Genomic DNA, 24,744 nt, shown 5'->3' with positions numbered 1-24,744 from the left:
TCAACCATGCATCCATGAAGGCAAGATGTGAACTTTTTTCATTAATTTATCTGTACATTTTGCAGATTACTAATGTGTAATATAGATAACTAGTCGACCCGTGCGGAACTCCGCACTGTGCTTCAAATCGTTTCATAAGGTATTCCGCTCTTTAAGAATTTCAAAGGAAGAACATTATGAAGAAGAACCGAAAAAAAAGTAAGCGCAGAAGAGAAGGCATGTAATTTAAAGACATCAGTAACAAAACTTACAACGTTGGGATAATTTGATCATCGCTCACCTTTTGGTCGTACATATTTTCAATTCAAACATAAATATCATTAAAAGTGTGGCTGAGTAGTGACTCGTGAAAAAGCAATAATTGTGCATGTAAAAAAACAGGTTGTGGCAAATACAGTCCTGCCCATGTGAGCATCTGACGGGAAAAAAAGAAATATTAAAGAGATATTTATTGGCACGGATTCGAATTGGCGCCATTCTGATTAACAGCCCGACACCCCTTACAGCAATTGCGCCTTCCTTTTCGAAAGCTATTCATTGAAGGAATGCGTAGTAAAAAACAGCAAAAAAGCTTTTTGCCAAAAAAAAAATAATAATAATAATAATAAGATCATGCTTCTATATTTTGTCATTAACCAGCATGATACGATTTAAAATTATTCGAAAAGCATGGAATTTGATTAAAGAATGACGAAGATCTCACGTAGCGATTGAAACAAACATTCTAGAGAAGTAATAAAATATATTGAAAATAAGTGTTTTTATCTTTGAATATTGAACTACTTCACATAGAAGGTTGCTTTAACAGTTACGGCTTAAATGCCCGCACATGTTTCTCTTTTAATCGAACACTTAAAATTCAAAACCAAAACCAGTTGAACTGAATCCGTTTTTTAAGTGTAATTTTTCGAACGTAGACAAAATGTATTTTTTTTTTCAGCAGAAAGGAGAGGAGTAGAAAATGATTTATTGCTAATGAAGTTGATAATAATTTTAATGCTTTATATCGTATTCGCGCGAATAAAAAATTAAAGGTTTACTGGGTGAAACTCGTAGTTTGAATTTGGCGTAGTATTTTTTCATTTGTACAAAAGGTGGAACACTGCTATTAGAAACATCTACATTTCAGCATACAATGAAAATGTTTTTCTGCACAAATAGGATTTCCTTTAGGTAAATCTAATACTTTTTTATGCTTACATTATGCTGAGTGGTCTGGATGTAGTCAAAGCTTAAAAAAAAGGAAGAACTCTCTTCGATTAACAGTCAACTTATCCGAATGATAACTGTTGCATGCATAAAGGAGTCGAAACACCAAGTAGCATTCCCACTGCATTTATTTTATTACGTTTGTATGTTATGAGTACATGTAATGCGTAATACTAATATAAATTTGATATTCTTTCGGACAGCCCAAACTTGCCCGAAGTTCAGATAGTTTATAGCCGAACGCTCTACCGAAAAAAACTTATCAATTTAACCGAACAACTAAGTCCAGTGCTTTTAAGCTTTATTAAAATATGAACACACGCAGGCTTTTTTTTTGCCGAAAGCGACGTAAAAAACGGAAAACTGCATTAGAACTTTGCTTTTAAAAAATGCTTAAGAACTACAGGCAGCATCAAGGTTTTTAAACAACAAGGGACGTTTCCGAAAACTTGATTTTTCGACCGTAAGTCTATTTTTCTTCATTAGCCAGCCAGATAAGTTTTAAAATGAGAAGGGAATAATATATAAGATAAGATATTGAAGAAACATTTTTTTTATTCTTGAAAATTTTTACAATTTGTTACCGCAGGCTGTTTGAACCGTCATGACATAGATGGCAGCACGTATTCATCATTTAACAGCACGGTTAAAATACAAAATAAATTGAACTATGCTCTTTTATAAGCGTAGCCTTTCGAATGTAGTAAAAATGTGATAAGCTATTTGTTTTTTTGCAAAAAGAAGAAAAAATATATATTTTACCCTTCAAATTCAGGTAGTAATTTTTTTATTTGTACAAAGAGTCAAAAACTCATTAGAAGAATATATATTTCAATATACGATTTATTATTTTTTTTCTGAACAAAAAACAATTCTATTGTAGTCTGAAATATTAAACCTGTTACTTATATTTTCGCTTACATTATGCTTTAATTTTCTTACCAGAGCCAAAGCTTCCTTCATAGTAGCTATTCACTGAATTAAGTGTTCATGTAATGCGCGATATATCTCTAATTTTTTGTTGCAGATTGTCCGGACGTGGGCCCGAACACGCATTCTCCTGGTTACGAAGAGAACGCTCTGCCGATCAAGCTATTCAGCTCTGTCGGTCATAGCGCAAATTAAAGTTATAAGTTTAACCGAAAACCTCATTCTGGTTCTTTAAAACAGGTTTTTCGGCTGAAAAAAACAATTTTTAGACCGTGGGTCTATTTTTCGTCCGTAGCCAGCACCATAAGCTTTAAAATAAAACGTAAATCAAAGAAATCGATCAAGAATTGAGGAAAATCTGGCGTAGAAACCAAAAACAGGCTACAGAAATAATATATAAGGATAATTACCGATTATCGGATGATTCATCTTTCTGCAGCAAATGTATGTGTCTATATTATCTAGCTCTGTGTATAATATCACAATGAAAGTGCTAGATTTAGCATGCTTATATGTTACGTTATTATTAAGCCAAGCAAAAATTTACATTTAAAAATCCAAAGCATAATTTTAAAAAAATTTTATGATCGATTAATGACATTTCTAAAGTTGTAGTAGATAGAATTGACACTTTTTGTAAAATCTATTTCTTAAATTTTCTATAAGCAATTCTGTTGTGGTCGAATCTTTTTCAGCCTGAATCCTAGCTTCTAAAAGAAAAAAACTCCCAAAAGCTAACAAAGTTTAAATAGTATTTCTTGATTTCATGAATATTACTTGTACAACTTGTCCATGATGCAGCATTTAAAAATGAGTGTTTTTTAGAACTACAACCGCACTACTATCAAAGATACAAATCAATAAGTGAGATTTTTTTTTGTTTAACTATATTTTTTACTCATACAGTGCATCCATGCAAACATTTTTTTTTTTTTTTTTTTTTTTCTGTTTTAAGGGATTGGGAGGGGTTTTTTTTTGAGGAGGTTGCACAAATATTTGTGCATATCTGGGGATAGTTAACTTTCTTTCATTTTTTGAAGTTGACTTTACCATTTCTGGATATTTAGCACTTTTGATCTTTTCACTCCAGTGTCCCCCATACCTACCACTATTTGTGGCTTAACCAGTTGGATGGGACCCTGAAGACAGCACTGATTTTTTGAATTAGACCAAGAATCGAGCAATCCCTGTTTCGGCACCCCCAGAGGTATCGTTTCACTTGGAGGACTTTGTGATTACAAGCGTATTTAACATCCCCCAGTCACCATCAATGAAGACGGTGGATCTTCAATCCAGCCAGGATTGAACCCGGAACCCTCCGGTCACAAGTCCGACACCTTACCGATCAGACCAACACCTTTAGTCTGCCAACTGTTACCCTCTGCACTGCAGTCAAACCACATCATAATTCACACCAAAAGAATGATGAAATAGTTTACTGTAATCAAGGAATGGTGCAAAGGCGCCCATATAGGGGGCAAGGGCGGGGACTCGAGCCCCCCCCCCCCTGGAAATTAGCACTTCCTTGCTTTTAGTACTTTTTTCTTTGCAAAAATATAAAAATATTTCTTCTCCAGCCATTAATGAATAAATAATTGAAAATGTCAAATTTTAAAGACTAATCTGTCCTGAAATCTGCCTCCATGGGGAAAATATCCTGCTAAACCATGGTTAAAATTTCTGAGCCCCCCCCCCCTTACAATTTTGCATATGGGTGCCCATGGAATGGTGTAAACTTCTGTCAAAAAATCAAGGGGGGTGTCACACCCCACTCAACCCCCTCTCACTTTGTCCCTTCAAACAGTCAAAAAAATTTGTACTCAAAACTCCATATTTTTCTGCATGACCCCCTCCCTCCCAAAATGCAAGTCTGCATCTACTATGGACTCATTTCAGAGTGCCAAGTGTATTTAATCTTTTTATATTGCTTAATTTATTGTCAAATTTTTAATGCATTGAATGTTTACCAACCTTTCTCTACTTTCCTGAGTAACAATCCTTTTTATTATGTTCTAGGCTTAGAGTACATAGGTGTAAATAAACGAACATTTGTCATAATTATTTGGTCCATGGGATACATCCTATTCTCAGCCATTTGCCCATGGATAGCATATGGTTTGCGTGATTGGCGTCTTCTTTGTATCATTACATCTGCTCCACTTGCTATTGTGCCAATTTGTGGAAAGTAAGTTGATTAAGATTCCTTTAGGCAGCAACTTAATTATTTGCTTCAATTAATGCATGATGTTAATAGTAACAGTTATGAGAAAACCTTTTGTGTGTATAAATTTATGCATTTAGTGTGGAAACCAGTTCAATACATGAATTTTCCTTGTTTTTCTCCCTAATTTGATTTTTTTGTTCGGAAGGGGGGGGGGGCTTTCCATAAGTGATGTCATACTTTTTTTCAACATTTTTGACCAACCTTTTGTCACAAAGGGTCATTTTCACCTTGCTGTCTCCTTCTTTTTGTCACATGTCACACTACTTTTTATAAATGAATTCTTATTCAAAAAATATGTGATGTCACACTTGTTACCCCATCCTCCCCCCTTGTCGCAAACTCACAATACCCTCAAAGGGTGACATCATTTGTGAACAGCCCCTGGATACTCTCATTCAACGAAGCAAAGCCTGATCATGCTGGAACACATCCAGCATGATCAGGTTGAAAGTTTGTCAAAAACCAGTTTTGTTGCAGAAAACAGCTTACCATAAATATTTTTTGCTTAACCTGCAAAATTTAAAAACGAATTGACCTCATTTTGTACTAAACGCCTCAAATCTTTCTGATGCAAGCCTTTCTGATTAATTTTTACTTCCTATTTTCTTCCTGTATTGCTTTAATTTTATGTTATTAATGCTAAACCCTTGGGGAAAAAAAGGGTTGTTGTTGTTGTTTTTTTTTTTTTTTTTGAATTTGAATTTGAATTTAGATCCAAGCAAAGTTTAGTTTGATAGAATTTCTTTTGTGAACATATATTTTTGATTTTCCAGATGGATTCCTGAATCTGCTAGCTGGTTGCTTACTAGAGGTAGAAGAAAAGAATCAATACAGCTCCTTAAACTGGTGGCAAGGATAAATCAAAGAGAATATCCAGATGAATTTGGAGAAAGCTGTCATGTATGCAAAAACTATTTTTATAAGTTAATTATTGTTTCTTTCAGGTTTTAGCCCACACTTTAATTACAAACCCATGAATTGCAAAAAAGACCTTGCCAATGTCACATATATAGAGAGATATTTAATACGAATTTTCCTTTTAAAAAACTATTTTAGAAACTAAACTAGCTTAATAACGTTTGCAGTTGTGCTAATCAAGCTTAAATGAAGTGTTTCATTTGACGTTCATATATGGGTTAGTTAATTATCTATGTTTACTAATTTCTTATTTCAACCTGTGACTTAAAAAGTATGTAATATACGTTTATTTTATGTTATTTATTATTTTTTATGGCTTTTTATTCAGTTTTCAATCGAAATTTCCTCTTGAAGCTTAACATTTTTTTTCTTTTCGAAACACGTTATTTATTACTATAAAATGCTCTAAATTGTACTTTTGAAAAGCAGAAATAAAATGTAATTGGGGCAAGCCTAACCTGGCAGTCATTGTAATGTTGTGATTAAGATCTGCATAGCCTTTACAGTACTGCCAGGTTTGGTTTGCCCTAAATATAGTTCGTATGTGTTGGACATAAGAAACTATTAGGACATTTTCGACATGCTGATAAGAAACAGGTATTATGACCTTAACTCTAAGTACTACTTGTACAATATGGAGACCTCTCCCCCAAAGGGACATCGTAATTCTGCATAATACTCAAATTAACAAATTTCCCCTCCGAGGAGAAATTTGTTAGTGATTCTGTGGGTTGGAATGAACATATTTCAGGCATGGTTAGCAAGGTTTCGGACACTACGGCAAAAAACCTGATTTTTACTGTCCTGTCCAAAACTATATTTTAAGAGAATTGTATTTTGTGAGAAAGCATCAAAAACAGAATAAAATGTATCAATGTAATGTTTTATATTGAACATGTTTTCAATGTGAACATTCAACTTATTTATGCAGCTGAGTAATCTAGTTGAATAAAAGTTGAAATATTAATTAAAATTTTGACTTGTATGTATGAGTTTTTTTATTTATTGTTAATAATAGTGACCAAATTTCTCTATGTTTATGCTTGTGTGCAAATGAAAGCAGGGTTGGCATGCTTTTTACCATACTGTTCAAAACCCTTGTATCCAATACTGTCTGAAAGTGTTCAAAACTATTTTTTGAGAAACTGTATTTTGTGAGAAAACATCAAAAACAGAACAAAATATGTCAAAATTATATATTTTTTTCATTATTTAATATATTTATTCAATGTGAACAGTCAAGTATAAATATATATGTAACCTATTCATACATTTCATTTAATCTAGTTACGTAAAAATTAAATTTTTCATAAAAATTTCAATTTGTACCCATGAGTTTTTTTTTTTTTTTTTTTTTTTTTTTCCCCTCCATGAACCAAATTTTTCAACATTTATGCATTTGGGCATAGAAAAGTGTTCAAAATCTAGTGTAGTAATTGACTTTAATGCAATAAATTACAATTTTTTATAGTTACAGAGTACATTATATTAAAAATATGAACTAAAAAAAGAATAGCACAAGTTTTAAAATATAAGTGTGTGATCATCAATTTCTTGTTCTTCAATTTATGATTTAAAAACTAATTTTCATTAAAACATCATGTAAAACTTGTTTGCACAAACCATTAAAAAAACTAAGCTCTTTTTTTTTTTTGGCACCTAAATATTGCACGTTTAATAATATTCTTTGAGTTATAAATGGAACTGAAATTAGTTGTATTGGTAGTATTGTGAATTTCTTTTCAAAACTCTACCAACTGAAGATTTTTTTAAATGAACATTTTGGAGAAAAATATTATCAAATACTCATTAATTAAACCTCATTAATATCTATATTAATGCATTAACTACATTGTAGTTAATACAAATTGATTAGATTGCACCCCTTTAGCTTTAGTATACTTTTGTACAGTTTTAGACAGTTCAGTTGGATGGTAATGACCACCTGTCCTGTCCTAAACCAGTTTCGGACAGTCCAAAACCCAACACTGATTTCATGGAGGAATGAAGTTTAATCTCAAATTGAATTTGACCTAAAAAAAGTGGAAATGGCCTTTTAGGTGAATTAACAAAGGGTTAATTCACCTCAATGGTAGCACATGTTAGTTATTTTACATTATGCAAATTAAAATTTCACTTGCCTTATTATCTGTGAAACTGAATGAGTTTTGTTATGTATGGTATTACGCTGCCTGCTTATCAATAGTTGAATGAAAGTATGCTTATGCTCTGTAAACCTTCAGTTATTTTCTACTTTCTTCCTTAAAAGTGATGTATGCTTGACATTTTTCGTTTGTACACCCAAGAGCTTCAATGTAATTAACTGAGAGTTTATACAAACTGGAACTGTCTGCAGAATATTTGTTTAGCAGTTTTGAAAATTTTCCCCCCATGCTATTTTTATGGAATCTGAATTCATACCACGCCATACCTCCTCTTTTCAATTGAAATCTTATTTTCAACAAATTTTTTCCTTTGGGGGCTGTCCATAAATTATGCCATATTTTTAAACTATTTTGACCTCTCTCCTCTCCTGTGTTACAAAACACTTCATCTTGCCCCCCCCCCCCCCCCCCCCCCCCCTTCTCTTGTCAGGGTGAAAGTGGCATACATGTCTCTCTGTTTTTCAGTAGCAAAATGTTATTTAAAAGAAAAAGTATGTTACGTCACTCTTGCTTCCCCATCCCTCCCCTTTGTCACAAACTGTCACAATTTCACAAACACCTTGTCCCTTCAAAGTATGACATCATTTGTAGACAGCCCCTTGTGTCAAAAAGCAAAATCTTCCACTTTCCCCATTTTTTTGCACATTTGCCCCTTTTTTTCTGTCAAATTTGTCTTCTCTTCTGAGCAGTGATGTTCTTATCAATTTTTCTAAGGCTCTACTCCCAGTAATCCAATACGCACAATTTGTGTATGTGACCATATACATAGTATGTCATAATATGAAAATTTATGAAGCTTGAGGGGATACGCTATAAATCAAAAAAATGTTTGAGAGTATACGGCATATATGGAGTATACCCTATGGGAACACCACTGCTTCTGAGTGGTAGTTTGCTATTTATGCTTGAAAAACCACGCAAGAAAAAAATGACACTATATCAAGATGGAAAGACTTCTGTGTGCATAAATATCTGTGACATCCCTTCGTTTTCGATATGTGTGGAAAAGTTTTTGATATCATTTCAAGAAAAATACAATAAAAATGTTGTATTTTCCAATTGCATTACTTTTAACGATTGATTGCATGTATTTTTAAAAGGGGAAAAAAATTTTATCACGATTTTATATAAAGGATTCTTTTTCTTCTACTTTTCCTCTCATTTATCTCGCGTATGAATTAAAATGTGCATTCTTTTTTGTACCCTTTAAAATTTAGGTATGATTTTAAAATCTTATGAAATTTTTATAATAGAAATTTATATAATAATTTTAATAATATTGTAATTTTAATAAAAACTTGAAAATTTGCAAGAAACATGGCGTTGAATACAATTTTAGAATCTGAAAAATCTTATAAGGCTTAAATTTTCAATTGATATTGTTGAAGTGAAGTGAAAAAGGGGGCACTTGAAATGTGCGCGAGCACTGGACCCACTGATGTATTGTACTGTAAATTGATATTGTAACTTTTTCTCCTAACCGAAGAATGAACTGTAGACCAAATATTTAACTGATTGTGGTAGACTTATAGTATTGCAAATGTTTCAAGTGCAAGGGGCTTCACAACACAGAGGTTTTGAAGGGAACTTAAAAATGCAACCAATGCCCAAATAAAAAGTTGTTTTAAGCAGTTCCATTGATCAGTAATATTACATTAACTTGCACTGCATATAAAGCCTTAGAAAATAAATGCAAATGACAGTAGTTTTAATAGGACAGCAGTATTTTCCAAGCAAAGTAGTATTTCCAATTTAATAAAATGCAACTAGCATTCTTTCATGAACTTGATGGTGAAAAACATACTCGCACATTTTGAAATTTTAATACTACTCCAAAAGCGAATTTTTCTGCATAAGATGGAATTTGTTCAGAACCTTGTTTTTTCTAATTGTATGTTTTGCTTCATATTACAACTATGCACATTTCTCCTTCTTTATGTAAAAAGATAGATTATGCAACTATTACTTTTAAAAACATGGAATAATCAACAACACTTTATTGAAGAGAGAATTCGGAAATAGAAAAAAAAAAGATTATTTCAAAAGGATAATAACAAATTCTGTTTCCAAACTACAATCCTTGATTGTAAAAAATAATAATAATAATTTGTTTGAATGTACCTATGAAATATTTCTAATTTTGCACCTCTTTTTCTATAATCATCCTTTTTTTTTTTTTTTTTGTCTTCCTTGTAAATACTGCCTTTCTTTTGAAACCTGCATAATAACATTTTCAATTTTTCCTTACCTTAGGCAAAAGCTGATGAAGCAGATATAAATGCAAATATTTTAGATTTATTTAAAACTCCAAAGCTGCGACGAACAACTTTAGTTTTAGCAATTACATGGTAAGTTTGTTTTTTCTATTTTTCATTTTTTAATGCAGGTTTCTCTCATACAGAATGATTATAACTAAAGTTCTGATTTCAAAACACTATTTTAAAAACTACTGGTCAGCAGTATCTGCAGAAATGTGTTTTTGAGATGTTTGAAGAAATGCGTTTTGGATTCAAATCGAATAATAGGGAAATGTTTGAACAGTGGAAACCAAATAAGCAAGCTTGCACAATAAAGCTAACATACAATAGATGACAAAAATGCCAAAAAAAAAAGAAAAATTTGCAGTTATTGCCCATTTACCTGCCCACGGCAGAGAATGGAATGATGCTTTGCAGGCACAGTTGTGAGGCCATGGTAATTTGTTTGGCAAAAGAAAATGTAGTTCGAAAATGTGCTGATAGATGGCACTGTTGCAGTAATTAAAGAGGGAAAGTCTACTAAAGCAGGAGAAAGAGAGGAGCTTGATGCAACACGTTCCTTACAGATGATTAAAGCCTTAGGTGTTTAATGTGCCCTCGCGCTTTGTTCCGCTACTAACAGGTACCTTAACCCTCTGATGGTCCTGGGTCATGAGTAAGATGCATGAAATCCTTCCCCATGAAAAACTTATTTTTAGTAGCTTGCCATGTAAATCAAGAGCCCTACCTCAATGCCTAGCTATTGCCCTGCACTTTGGACCGTTTGACAATGAACACTTAGCATTAGAAAAATAAGTGTAAAATGCTTTTGAAACGTGATCGGTAGGGCATGATAAGACATTCAAAACCATTAGTGAGTTAAGCACTAAATGGCATATTCTACCCTAGATCAAAGCCTATTTGCTGATTGTATACACTGGTGTGCAAAAGTTAAGGACGAAGTCGAAAAATTAGCATATCAGCTGAACGAAGAGGCAGAGCAGACAGAAAGACCAATCAGGAGATTAAGTAAGGTGATGTACGGTAGCACATGCGCAGATATGCAGGCAGACGTAATGGGGAAGTGTCTGAGTAGTATGAAGCGTGTTGTCGGTGTAAGATCAGTATTTCTGGCAAAGAGATTGCACGCCGTATAGCAGTTAAAATCACACCGAGTTGCTGCCTCAGCGAGAAATGGCGAATAATCAATCTGTGAGACGACATCTGGATGCTTTTACCTGAGGTGTTTGCACGACACCCTATATGGTGTGTACCTCTAACACCTGCCCATCGGAGAAGGCATTCTCTGTGGTGCCGGAAACACCGGAATTGGAGAGAGAATGAATGGGGACAAGTACTCTTTACAGATGAGAGCAGATTCAGTCTGAGTAGCGATTCTCATCGCATACTCATCTGGAGAGAGCGGGGAAGCCGCAATCATCCCTCAAACATCATTGAAAGGGACAGGTATGGAGGTCGCTGTGTTCTCGTTTGGGGAGGCATCATGCTTGGTAGTCGTACAGACCTTCACATCTTCGACGCAGGTTCAGTCAACGGGACCCGTTATTGTAACGAGATTCTTCTTCCATATGTGCGTCTTTTTAGAGGCACTATGGGTCCGCAGTTCCTTTTCATGGATGACAATGCACCATGTCATCGCACAGTAGCTGCCGAACAGGTCTTAGAGAGTGAGGATATTGAACGCATGGAACGGCCGGCTCGATCTCCGGATCTCAATCCCATCGAGCATGTATGGGATTTTCTAGGGAGACGCTTGGCAGCTCGTACCTTACCAACAGTAATGATTCGGGAGCTTCGATTGGCACTGCAAGACGAATGGGCAGCAATACCTCAACAACTCATTGACACCATCATTCTCAGCATGGGCAGACGCTGTGAAACCTGCCTAGCAGTCGGGGAGATCATATCCCCTACTAAAGACAGGATGTTTCTTGCTGGACACCCATCACAGGGATGTTTCGGCCTTCAGTCGCATTGCACTCCATGCTACTTTTTCAATAAAGTTTCTTTTTATCCCTCTGATTTCTCTTGTAGTAAGTGTTGCTTACATTACACATGTCCTTACGTATTGGGGATCTTACGGTATTAAGTGTGTTGATTTGGAAAGCTTTTGTACAAAGTTATTTTGAAAAAACCGTCTCGTCCTTAATTTTTACACACCAGTGTAAATGTGGTGAACATGTCAGGTCTTAGTAATTGCATACTTCCGCTACAGAAACGTGAACCCGACAGTGCCCCCCACCCACCTCCTCCCATTAATCGAAAAAATTTGGAACTGTTTCTTTTTCTTTGCTTAACAAATTCCCATCGCTTCTCTGGTGAAATATCATGTTATTCTGATCAAGGCTGTGGAGTCGGAGGAAGAATGACCGACTCTGATTCCTTTACCCAAAACCAGTTTGACTCCGACTCCATGCAAGCACTGGCAGAGTTACGGACTTTGAGGGATAATGTACGACTCTGAGCATTGAAAGTTTAAACATGTGACTCCTTTACTCCAATTCCAAATGTAAGCACTGGCAGAGTTGAAGACTTAAGGGAAATGACAGACTCCGAGTCGTGAAATTTTAAACGTTCAATTCCCGACTCCGACTTCTTGACCCCAAAATCAGTCCGACTCTGCATTGTCTGCAGCCCTAATTCTGACCATTAGTTTTTAAATTAGAGTGTTTAATAATCAGCACTTTAATTATAACTGTCCTGTCTTTTGTTCATTTAAATATTAATAATTTCTACTAAATAAATTAAAAATGACAATATACTTTGCTTTCTAGGTTTGTTGTTTATTGCTGCTACCATACAAATACCCAAAATGCTTCAAACTTGGGTACCAATGTTTATGATTCTTTTACATACAGTGCATTAGTTGAGGTCCCGTCCCTTTTAGTTATACTATTTGGAATAGACTGGTTGGGCAGACGTTGGCCTATAATATTGTCATCTTTAGCTGCTGGCATTGCAGGAGTTATTATTATGATCATCCCTCAAGGTGAGAAATTATCTTTTTAAGCTTGTTGTCTTTGCTACACTTGCAATCAAATTTTTAAGAAAAAAAAATACTGAGATATTTATTTTCTTTGCCTAACATGACTACTTTACTGCAGTGTCTATTTCAATTGGTAAGTTGAAGCATGATATCAAAATAATTTTTAAGTTTTTGACTTCATGCTTAATTGCTTTTCTCAGTGGCTGTGCTTAAAAAAAAAATGAATGTTCAAATTTTAATCATTTTAAAACTTTGGCATGCTTTTACAGCTTTATAAGAAAGAAAGCATGCTATTTAAAATTTATAAACACCATTCATTTATATCTTATACTGCATGTTTTTAAGTATCCTGGATTAGTATTTAAATAAAAATGTATCTTTTGCCAGTAATGTCATTTAAGTTTTTTTTCCTTAAATGTTTCAGTCATTAAGTGAATTTTTCATTGTTTCACAAAATTTTGCTCAAATATTTTGACAGGTGCATGCTAACATAATTATGTATTTTGAATCTTTTTGCCCAATTTCTATCCTTTTGAACACTTTTCCATTTCTTCAAAACAATCATTCTGTGATTTTTTTTTTCTTTATTGAATAAATATTGAGGAATTGATATGAAGTAAAAAATGATATTGAATAACAAACATATCATTTTGCACAATGTTTTTTTTTTTTTTTTTTGATGGTCACTTCACCAAATTGAAAATTCCTTTCTAAAAGCATGCATTGAATTCAATTGTGAGAAAGTTATCAAGTTGTCATTTTATTGCCTGTATTTTTTTTCAAGGGAATTGGCTGTTTACCGGAAGTAACTTTCATAAAAAAATATTCAAATGTTGAGTCTTTCATTTATAAAAGATAATGTAGTCAAAACATCATCTGACATACAAATTTATAACTTTAGTCGTAATTATTCTTTAGAGAACAAAAAATTATCTTGCTTATTTCAGTGCTAAGTGACTAGATCAACACGAGAAAAAATAATGTTTTAGATTATCAGTAAAATGAAACCTATTATTATTTATTTTTTACCAAATCAGTCAACCTCATTAAATAAAGAATATAAAATACCAAGTTTGCTTCAGGTGGCTTTTTCTAAAAGTGAAGATATTCTATGGGCAATTTGTACATAAAGTAGACCCTCATTTTAAGCAGGTTTATTTTATGCAGATTTGATTATACACTATTTAGGATTTGAAGTTTTTATTTTGTTTTAAGCGGATGCGGCTTTGTGAAAAGATAATTTCCCCTCTTTCTGCGTTTAAATTCATGAGATTGCAGATAACGTGCAATAAGCTGCATTTTTGTGATAAAATAGGTGAGCTTGGCCACAGGAGGCATTTTCTGCAATTGGTTCTAGAGCTATTTCTCAGAAGTACGAAGTAGTCAGTGAATTGTACAAATTTAATAATTGCACAATTCACAGGGGTCACTGGAAGAAGAGCTTTTCAAGGAGGAGCAAATCAATGAGGATACCAACATTATAAACACACAATCAAAAACTTTCATATCGAAAGTTGTGTGCCATTCCTAGACTATTGTAATTTGTTAGTGAAGGAAGATCCTGTCGCTGAAGTGATGTTAGTGATTATGGATGCGGTAATGACTAAAGAGCTACAGAGAAAAATAATGACTGCACTATCATAAGCAACGCCTTTTATAAACACTAAGTTTATTCATATCTTCTTTATGTACGTTGAGCGTATGTATCGAAATAATTACACATTAAACTTATTATTTGTTTATTTACTATTTTATTCTTTCGTTGTGGTTTCAAATGGTAATAATTATCAAAAAAGTATTATTTTTAAGAATACTAATGAACATTTTTCCATTTTGTTTAGATTATACAAAAACATATCTAGGCTTAGCCCTTATTCAAAGAGTAACTTTAACCATTGTTTACAATGTCATTATGCAGTATTCTGCAGAACTTTTACCAACTGTGCTTCGTGGACGTGGTCTGGCCTTCTTAAGACTGATGGGTACTTTAGGGCTCTACCTAAGTCCTTCCATAGTTTATCTCGTAAGTTGTTTTGAACATAAATCTTTATAATAGTATTATGAAAAAAAAACTCTGAGTAAGAAAATTATTCTAAATCACTCATATTGATTTAAGTATGTTATATACAGTGAAACTTCGATAAATCAAAGGAAAAACGATATATTGATGATTCGGCTTATTGAAAATAAAAACAAACTAAGAATAAAAGAAAATACTACCACTGAAACTCATTAAATTTATATTATTAGCAAAAATGGATAGAAAACTATGTTAAGGAGATTATATTTCAACATGGCATAATTAATGTGTAATCTAATTATGTAAATTCAAGAGTTTTATAGGTTGGAAAACAAATTACATTTCTTTGCTAAAAATTTAGATAGAAATTTCTACTTGCAAAAAAAAAATATTTTTTTTTAAAACATCTGCAATTAATCATTGCTTCTGAGCAGAAATTTGTGTTTTCATTAAATAGTACTTGGATACTTTTAATGACTCAAAGAAGGGGTCGGGAACATTCTGACGGGATTCGATAAAAATGCACAACATATATGCTGTTCTTCTTGCATCTTGAATAGGTAATTTTATTCCGCTGACCACAGTTCCTCTTCACCACCAAAATCATTTTTGGTATTTCTCCTTATGGACAATCAAATATCTACAACAGTACTCTATAGGGTTTAAGCCGAGTTCAAAAGTTCTTTAGCAAAAAAACCGAAAATTGTCGTTTTAGCAAAATGCAAAAATGTTGGAGGATAATGAATACATTCACACATCTTTCTAACTGATTCAACGTGTTTCATCTCCACTTGAAAACTAAAATTCGGCTATGACATCTTTACAGAAATAAATGCAGTAGCTTTTTTTTTTTTTTAATTTGAAAATAAAAATTTAGAATTGTACTTACCTTTTAAGAGAACACAAGTTTGATTTTCAAAACGTTACATTTTCCCTCCCTCAAAAAATGTTTGTTGGGGGGAGATAATGAATAAGACTGTCTTGTTGTGTCAGATTTTAAAAAATGGAACTAATATCACATACCCCACCCTTGGCGACCTTTTCCTGTTGGCGCCAAGAAAACGATGTATGACGATATATGTCATACATAGTTTTTAGCGATGCTTTTTTAGCCCCAACAGGAAAAATTCAAATAAAAAAACATGATCAAAGCACTTCAGAACACAATATATATAAAAACAAAATAAAACCACAACAAAAAACATCGCGAATATACGCTTCAAAAATACCAGAAACTAGAAAGTTTTTGTACACAAAGAAAAATTACTAGAAAGTACTTAAAATGCTTAAATTATTAAAACTACTATAACAGCTCACCAATGAAATATGTACCAATAGAAACAAAAGCTATTTTCCAACATGCATTTCATCGAACAAAAACCTCTCATACTCTGCTGAAAAAGAGCAAAGCGATTCAAATTGGGATGTTTAAAGCGGAAAACATCCCCAAAATCAATAACTATTTCACCCAAAAAAACGCTTGGTTACTATAATTTCGATGTATGAAAAGTAGAAATGTCTCAACAGAACAACCCAAACATAAACAATATAAAAATACCATACATTAATTTGCTATCCAGGCATGCTTTCAAAATACCTATTATAGTTCACGTAAAATAACACCTTCATATTTTTATAAAATGCCAGAGTCAACTTATTTTCAGAAATTCGGTACCTAAAGGAGGCACGTTTATAGAATGTCTAAATAATTCGTGGCATCGATAAGAATCGACTTTTAGAATAAAATAACCGTACTATTTTTGTATAATTAACTTACATACAGTAAAAATAAAGTTAAAAACTACAAGAAACCCTCAAGATTTTGTAAACACAAAGAATTTCGGAAGTGAGAGTTCTTTTTTCTAGAATTTAAAAAAAAAACTTACCTTTTTATGGTATAAAGCCTCACACTCATTCTGAAACAAAATGAAAATGACACCTAACAGATACACACCAAGTTGGAGTTTACTTTTAATTAACGTTCAAGTTTGAAGAAAATGGTATTTTCTAATATTTATTCATCAAAACACAACTGCTGAATTTAAACTAACACAAAATAAGCTTTCCTGTAAGGTATATTGCACGAAAAAACAAGAATCTCTCCTGCATGAAACCGATAACAAGTGAACAAGTTTGAACAGATCTAAGATTGCCTTCGGGTCGTCAAACACAGGTTAGTTAGGTCAAGGATGCCATGCTTAAAAAATTATCGCCTCATTGGCGAGAAAAATATTTCAATTTTGTGCAAAAAATCAGATGTCGCCAAATGGGGGGGGGAGGGTATATCACATCTGTACCAAAAAAATATATAAAAAGAAAATCGCCACGCTTGCTTCCTCTCGAATTGTGCATTGTTTTTATTATTTTTATTTTTGAGCAAAAATGCCTTGCTTCATTTTCATAACTTGAATAGCATTTTGCGAAAAATGACTGTAGCCGAAACACTGGTACTCCAACTAAAGTTTCGTCATCAACTGCAATAAAATCGTAAAATCTGTGTATAAAGGAATTTTCCTTTTCTTTTATAAAAAGTTCAACTCATTTTGTAAGTTTGTCAGAGATTCACTTGGCCCATACGCCTTTTGATGCAATGGCACCATTTTCTTTCTTTTTGGTCATTCCATTTGGGAAAGCAACAATTTCTACTTATGGAGTTACTTTATCAAAAGAAAGTTTGACAACAGTCATAAAATAAAATTTGGTTTATGGAAAATAAATAATATAAATTCTCCATTCATTTGGACGGGAATCAAGATTAAATTCAACTTATCAAAGTTTTCGGCTGATTGAAGTTCACTTACCGAAGTTTTACTGTATTTCTTTATACTTTATAAATTTATTATACAGTAAAATCCCTCTAATGCGGACACTAACGGGACAATTTTTTTCTCCGCAATAGAGAGGTGTCCGCAGGGCAGAGGCTTAATAATGTTACTTGCATTGGAACTGAGGAATTACAAATCGTCCGCATAAGAGGGGCGTCCGCCTTTGAGCTGTCCATTAAGAGGGGTTTTATTGTATATGATAAATAGAGGATTGACATTTTGAATTTTTCCGTCAAGTTATATACTCAATGTAAATTATATCAAAAAAGAAACAACCCAAACCACGCTCATTTACATGAAAGTACATTAATTTTTGATGGGGGGGGGATGACCCCAACTCCTCTTGATTCTCTGGCGGAGTTGGATGAAAAGTTTAACATTAAAATATATTCATTAAGCATTTTGAATTGCTATCTTTAAATTAACAATAAGTTTAAGATCAGTCACAAAAAACCCCAGCCAAATGTCGAAGTTTAAAAGATGGTCAGCCACATGGGGGGTGCTTTCATCTGCTGTGGAAAAAAAGGGCAGTAGTGAGATTTCACCTCCCCCAGTTGGCTTTGTATCTTGAAAACTAGAGCTAAAACAGTAAACTCCTGATTATCCGCGGCCTTTCACCCTTTCAACAACAAAAATTCTGTGGAGATTAATTGAATATTGATTAATGCACACATTTTTACTTAGCAAGTGCAAAATACCTTATTTTAAACATTATTTATTTCTTCCCTCTCCCTTCCAATGATATCAAACCTGCCAAGGTCACCCAAAACTGACCAATTGAAACCTGCTTTTTAGATCTACACTACTAACTGATTTTTAGATGTACACTACTTGTGCTTCTACATATATACATAAGAATTTAATAAAGTCTGGTATATGTTTTTTTATTCTATGTATGTGTTCCAGGGGTGCCCACCTTGGGTTGGAGACACGGGTCATTGCGCAGACTGCGCCATTAAAATCTTTAGGGAGGGCTGTTAGTATTTTCCTGGGGTTTTTTTTTTTTTTTTTGAGGGAGGGGGGGGGGGGCACTTTTGTGTATTCCCTTCCTTTATAAAACATGCTGATCTTGAAAATAAATAGTTATTTTTGGAAAACCCTGTACTAACAAATTGAATATTTCAGAGACGGACATATACCCGCAACAACAGCACATATTTGTTTCACTAAATATATGTTTCGTGTTACTCTAATTACTGTGAACAAAGAAATTCTTAAAAACTAAAATTATATTCAAAGTTAACAATTAAAATTTTGTGCTGTTACAGTGAAACCTGTGTAAGTTGAACACTTGCAGTGCACTACTTGAGTTGTCAACTTAAACCGGTGGTCACTTATAGAGGTTGATTTATATGATATTGGTCTAATTCTGTACTTGAAAAAAGTGGTCAACTTAGACAGGTAGTCAACTTACAAGGGTGGTCAACTTTACAGGTTTTACTGTACTAAGAAATTAAATATTATTTACATATAGTCAAAAATATAAATAACACTTTTTGAAATTCTTACTCGCAATATCTCTTCAGAAAAATTATTTGATAATTTTACAGTTACCTGGATGAAATAAGTTTTCATTTCATTGAATTATTATGAAAATAATCTTTCAAATATGCAATGTAGTATTGATTTCAGTTAATAATGTTCTGTGTGATTCATAGGCCCTTAAGATGCCTGGTTTACCTCTTTTAATATCTGGGGTGCTGCTTTTTGTGATAGCTATCATAACTATTATTCTTCCTGAAACTTTACACCAACATTTGCCTCATACTATAGAAGATGGAGAAACGTTTGGGAAAAATCAACATATCTTCGAGTGCCCATGTTTAAATAAAAGGTGAGAGTTACCACTTTTACAATAATAAATAAAAGGTTTATCTGGTTTAGAACATTGAAAGCGTCATTATCAATTTTTGGCAGGATTGAGAAAACAAACAAAAGAAAATGCACGTTATAAAAGATTTTAAATTATTTTAATTAATTTGTATTTAAATAAGCTTTTATTGTTTTTTTTCCGATCAAATGTTTGCTTATTGTAAACAACCTTTTTATAAAAATATCTTATCCAAAATTCTTCAGAATTTAGTTCTGAAAGTTAAATACTTATTCTCCTCTAGTACTACAAGCAAAATATAAATCATTAACCAAATTGTGATAGCTTTTTTACTTTCATGATAAGAGGCGCATGAGAGATTCAACAAAAGATTTCGTACAACCAAAACACAACTTATTGGCTGTCGGTCAGCACTGGCAGCACATTTACTTTGTTAAATTGAGATGATTATTACTAATCTACAGAGATGAATTGCATTTATCAAATGGTTTTAATTTTCTAAAGAAACATAGATTTTTAAACTGACTCAGTAACCCCTCTGTATAGTGCACTTGTCGGGAAACAACAAAAAAGTTTGATACATTCAAAATTGAGAGAGTGTGAAATTCCGTTACAACGAATACCAACACAACGAAATATCCGTTTCAACAAATTAAATTTTCAGTTTGTTTAACCGCAAAAACCTTGCTTGAATTCGATTAAGACAAAATTACCGATACAACAAATAAAATTTGCATTCCCTTGGAGTTTTTTGTAACAGGATTTCACTGTACACTGGACACTGGTTAATTGAATCAATCGCTTTAATGAATCCAATCGTCAAGTACAGAACAAAATCCAGCTTTATTGAATTATCCACTTTATGGAATCAAAACTTGAACAAATGAAATTCATATAAGCGGCAGCCACTGCATAACCAATCAAATAATTTGTTTTTGTACAAAAAAATATTTGCAATTACAACAAACTTAATCAAACTTATTAGGATCACATACTAAAACAAAACAAGAAATTTAGATTACCATTTTTTTTAATTAAAAAATTCCAAATAATGTGCATGATGTTATGAGGGGTTATTTTAACATTAATAGAAAGTTTTTCTCATGATAAAATTATACAGGAACTGGCATAATAGTATTCAGGGCCTGATTGATGCACTGTCCTACAGGTTTATGAACCTGGGTGCCACAACCCACACCATAAATTTCTTTCTTCCCTTTTTTGAAAATGTGCAGGTTTTTTCTTTTTTGGTGAAAGGGCTCTAATTTTTACCTGGACCTGAGCATCACTTTGGCTTAGTCAATCCCTGGGTATACTTAGTTTCAAATTGTAATAAATAAAGCAGCATAGAAACATTTTTACCATCTTATGACCTATTCTTACTATTCATTTTCACTACGATGGTCAATTTTCCAACGGTGTTAACCTTCACAAGTTGTTGTTGTCTTTAGTGTTCACTCTAGGAAAAAAAAGGGCAGGGTGCTGGCCTTTGAAAAGGGCACTTTTTTAAAAAAGGCACTATTTCAACGCGGTGTCCTCCATCCAAGACCAATGATGCACCACTCAAATAGTACTGAGTGCTCAACCCCCCCCCCCAAAAAAAAGAGGATAAATAACACTCAAAACACCTTGCAAAAATTCAAACAGTCTAGTCTGCACCATGACCCCCCCCCCCCCCCCTTTGATCGCTGTCACCACTGACTTTAGTATTAAATATAATTTCATCCAGAAAACGCACTTGTCTTCAAAATAGGGTTAGTTCACCCCCCCCCCCCCCCACAAATGCCAACTGACCTAAGCACATTTTCCACACTCCATAGGAACATTTAGCTAATGCTGAAACTTGGCTTTGGATGTTTTTCAACAATTTTCAGGCCACAATTTTAACTACTTATAAGAGTAAAAAAAAATTCTAGGCATTTCAAAATCCTTTGAATTTTAATTTAAGAAGCACAGTATTTAATTACGTATCTCCCCTTCCTACCAAAGAAACTGCCTAGTAATGTGCATTGTGCCATTAAATATTTTAGTAGACATCAAAATTGTGATGAGTGTAAATTCTCCTTTTTTAAATGTAGTACACTTCAAATAGAATAATTAACTTAAAATACTGTGTGCAGTGCTTCAAAAAAGCAGTGGTAGCAAGTTGCAAAACTAAAAAGATTTTATTTGAGCTCTATTTCCTAGTCTCTGAGTTGTTCAAACTCATAACACAAATGTGTTGGCAGATGTATGCGCTCCTAAATGCAATGCATAAGCAGCTTGGGCCAAGCTAAGATTTTTATCTCAGACAATTTTTGTGAAAATTTAATATTTCAGCATTTTAATTTTGTGATTTTTTAAAAAAATAAATTGTATAATATTAATGAATGAAAAAGAAACAGTGCAAGATTATTTCAGTTAGAAAAAAGCACAAGTAAGTCAAAAGTATGCTTTTTATTATGTCAATAAGTGTTTTAAATAATCTGTTATATGAATCACACACACATATACAAAGATAATAAAAATACTTAGCAAAAAGGAAAGAATTGAATGAACGTCCTCTCAACGCGAGGTTTCCATTTCAAACGGTTTTTTTTTTTGGGGGGGGGGATGGGGTTAAAAATCCAAGATATTAAAAAAATACCCTTGCATTTTAGCCCAGTAAGCTTTGTACTATGTTCTTCTTAGGAAACAATCAGAAAGTTAACTTTCCAGAAACATGTGAAAAGATTGCTACACAATCACTAGCAATGCGCTAAAATTAGCTAAGCCTAATTTCCACGTGCAGACGAAAAACGGACACAAAGGGCTGAAATTGTTAGGAAATTGTCCTATTCCCTCTCTCATTGTTGATTCTCAAAAGATCAAGGATAGGAAGAAATGAAACAATGATCTCTCCCTTCCCAGAAGACCCCACTCCTTCCCACAACCTTTCAAAAACCAACCCTCAGTAGAAGGGAAGAACATGCCTTTGTTTCCTACTGATAAGCCTGTTTGAATTCTGAGAATCTCATCCCTTCTTCCCCTAGGTATTTGCTTCCCCTTTTGTTTATGGGGCCGTTTTCAAGGTGAAATTCTGGGAACAAGGATAAGACATGGGCGTTTTTGCAGACGATCGCTGGGCAAATAAAATTGCCCCAATATCGCGGCAGGTCGAAACGATGGTTGAGGCATCTTTTTGAAAACAAAAGGTGCAATTTCTTATTTTTGAAAAGGGCAGGGCGCATTTTGCGATCTAAAAGAAGGGCAGGGCACATTCTGCTGATATGGAAAAGGGCAGGGCGCTGCGCCCTTCAAAAACGGCCTAGCAGGAACACTAGTTGTCTTGTCTATAGGAATGCAGTAAGGTTTAAATATTTCCAAAAATTAGGAGGGTGGATTTTGCGAGTTTCGGTACCTGAAGCCTGTATATGACGTTTTCTGACCTTCATGAGTTATGGCTTTTTGTAGTCGCGATGTGAAGCTGTATTTGGTCAGTGAGATATTTCTGGTGATATTGCTGTAAATGACATCCTTCAATGTCTTAATCGCCTGTAGCCTCCCTAAAAGAACACCAGTCTCCAGATGACTCCAAATGATAGCACTATGTAGCAAGGCAAAATCTCCATGTCTGAAGTTGGTCTTTACAACAGCGTAACACTCAGCACTCTTATACCGGCAAGTTTACCCTAGGATAAAAGACTCAAAAATCATCTGCTGCAATAGTGCTCTTGGTGGCCACTGGAGAATGGGTATGCCAGACCTTGTAAAAAGTCGAAGCTCTGGATTTCTGTTTCCATGTGTAAAACAGAAAAGAAAACTTAATTTTTTCTTGCTATAAGTATTTGCTGAAAAAAACTGTCCAGAATTTGATTTTTATAAAAAGCTATGTGGAACAAAAAAGGTATAGATCACTTTAAAAGACTTCACTTTTTGTATCAATGAAAAACATACAGGGTGTCCCCAAAAGACTGCATAAACTCTGCACAGCTAGATTCTCGTTGGGAGTACATAAAAACTGCAAAGAAGCGTTCCTGTACGATTTGTTGTTTACGAGAAAAAAAAAGTATGACGTCACTGCCGATGCAAAAAAAAAAGAAAAAAACACTTTATTGGACATATCAACAACAGTATTTGCCTATATTTCCAGACAATAATGTTTAAAATGTCATTACATGTATTTGCTGTCATACGTAATGTACATATACTGCTGTTAATATGTTCAATAACTTGTTTTTTCTTGCATTGGCAGTGACGTCATACTCTGTTTTTCGTATTTTTCTCGTAAACTATGGATTGCACAGAAATGCTTCTTTGGTCAGATTCCAAAGATGAATCTAGCTATGCAGAGTTTACGCTGTCGTTTTGGTACACCCTGTATATTGAAAGTTTAGGTGCTCCTTCAAAATATTCTAGGTGCTCATTTTTATGTGTTTATGTATCAAGCTCACCCATACTAAGCATTTCTTTCATTTCTGTGAAATTACTGTGCCAAACAAGTTTTATTTCCATTCTAGTTGTAATGCTCAAGATTTTAATATAACTTTTGATAAAAAGAGAAAGTATATACATAGCAGGAAGAATTGAATTTTTTTACCAGGCATTCAAGTTTTAATCAGCATTATTTACATAATTTATTAACTCAAGATATTTTTATTGCAAAGGTTTTTTTCCTTATTGGAGAAAACTTGTGAACCTTAATTCCAGTTTTTTATGTATTTATGTGAAAATTATTTTTAAAATGTACATTCAAATATGACAAATGTTTCTTTTTTTCTTTAGCAACGAAAAGAGTGATGATGAAGTTTCTACTCCAGTAGAATGAAAGCTTCTCCAAACAGCTTTTAACTACTTAGATCTTTTAATTAATTTATTTATTTAGCTAAGCACACTTTATAGATTTTTTATTGATATACATTATTTATTTTAAACTATTTAAATTTATTACTAAATAAATAATCTACATTTTTTTCAATGGATTTTATTATTCTTAGTCGCTTCTTTTTTTCTTTTACCACCACACCATGTAACAGTGAAAATGAGACATTGTGAATTTGAAAAGCAATGAAAGCTAGCAAAAAGAAGCGCACTGCAACAAATGTTATGTTTGTTGAATACATGTATATTATGTCAACTATTTTCGTCAAAACTCAAATTCACACCAAATGCAAGTGATATTATGCCAAGAGTTGACAATCCATAAACTTTTCTTTTTTTTTTGTCAAACGCACACATTTTATTTTAGTGTCCTGAATTGACTTGTTAAAAATTTTTAAAAATTGAAATAGCAGTTGCGTTTTGTTGCATACTATTTATTTATTAATGGCATTCTCGATTTCATCACTTTAAAACTTTTGGCGAAAATAGCTTGTTGGATGTACTCTAGTGGCAATAAATAATTCAAAAATTAGTGTTCC

General features: G+C 33.3%; 1 protein-coding gene across 1 annotated transcript in view; it reads left to right on the top strand.

Moving 5' to 3' along the window:
* The window catches only part of LOC129222334 (beta-alanine transporter-like), a 40,671-nt gene extending 16,454 nt beyond the window's left edge, over positions 1-24,217 (top strand). Inside the window, exons 4-10 of the mRNA XM_054856829.1 lie at positions 4,156-4,324; positions 5,137-5,263; positions 9,700-9,794; positions 12,479-12,693; positions 14,532-14,713; positions 19,194-19,369; positions 24,110-24,217. Coding sequence (XP_054712804.1) covers positions 4,156-4,324; positions 5,137-5,263; positions 9,700-9,794; positions 12,479-12,693; positions 14,532-14,713; positions 19,194-19,369; positions 24,110-24,152 — 1,007 coding nt within the window. The 3' untranslated portion in view covers positions 24,153-24,217. The remainder of the gene's footprint in view (positions 1-4,155; positions 4,325-5,136; positions 5,264-9,699; positions 9,795-12,478; positions 12,694-14,531; positions 14,714-19,193; positions 19,370-24,109) is intronic.
* Positions 24,218-24,744: the final 527 nt, after the last annotated feature.

The sequence above is a fragment of the Uloborus diversus genome, chromosome 5 (assembly GCF_026930045.1).
Source record: "Uloborus diversus isolate 005 chromosome 5, Udiv.v.3.1, whole genome shotgun sequence".
NCBI classification, from domain to species: Eukaryota; Metazoa; Arthropoda; class Arachnida; order Araneae; family Uloboridae; genus Uloborus; species Uloborus diversus.
The sequence above is the reverse complement of the archived record's forward strand: the minus strand, read 5'-3'. Positions and strand labels throughout refer to the sequence as shown.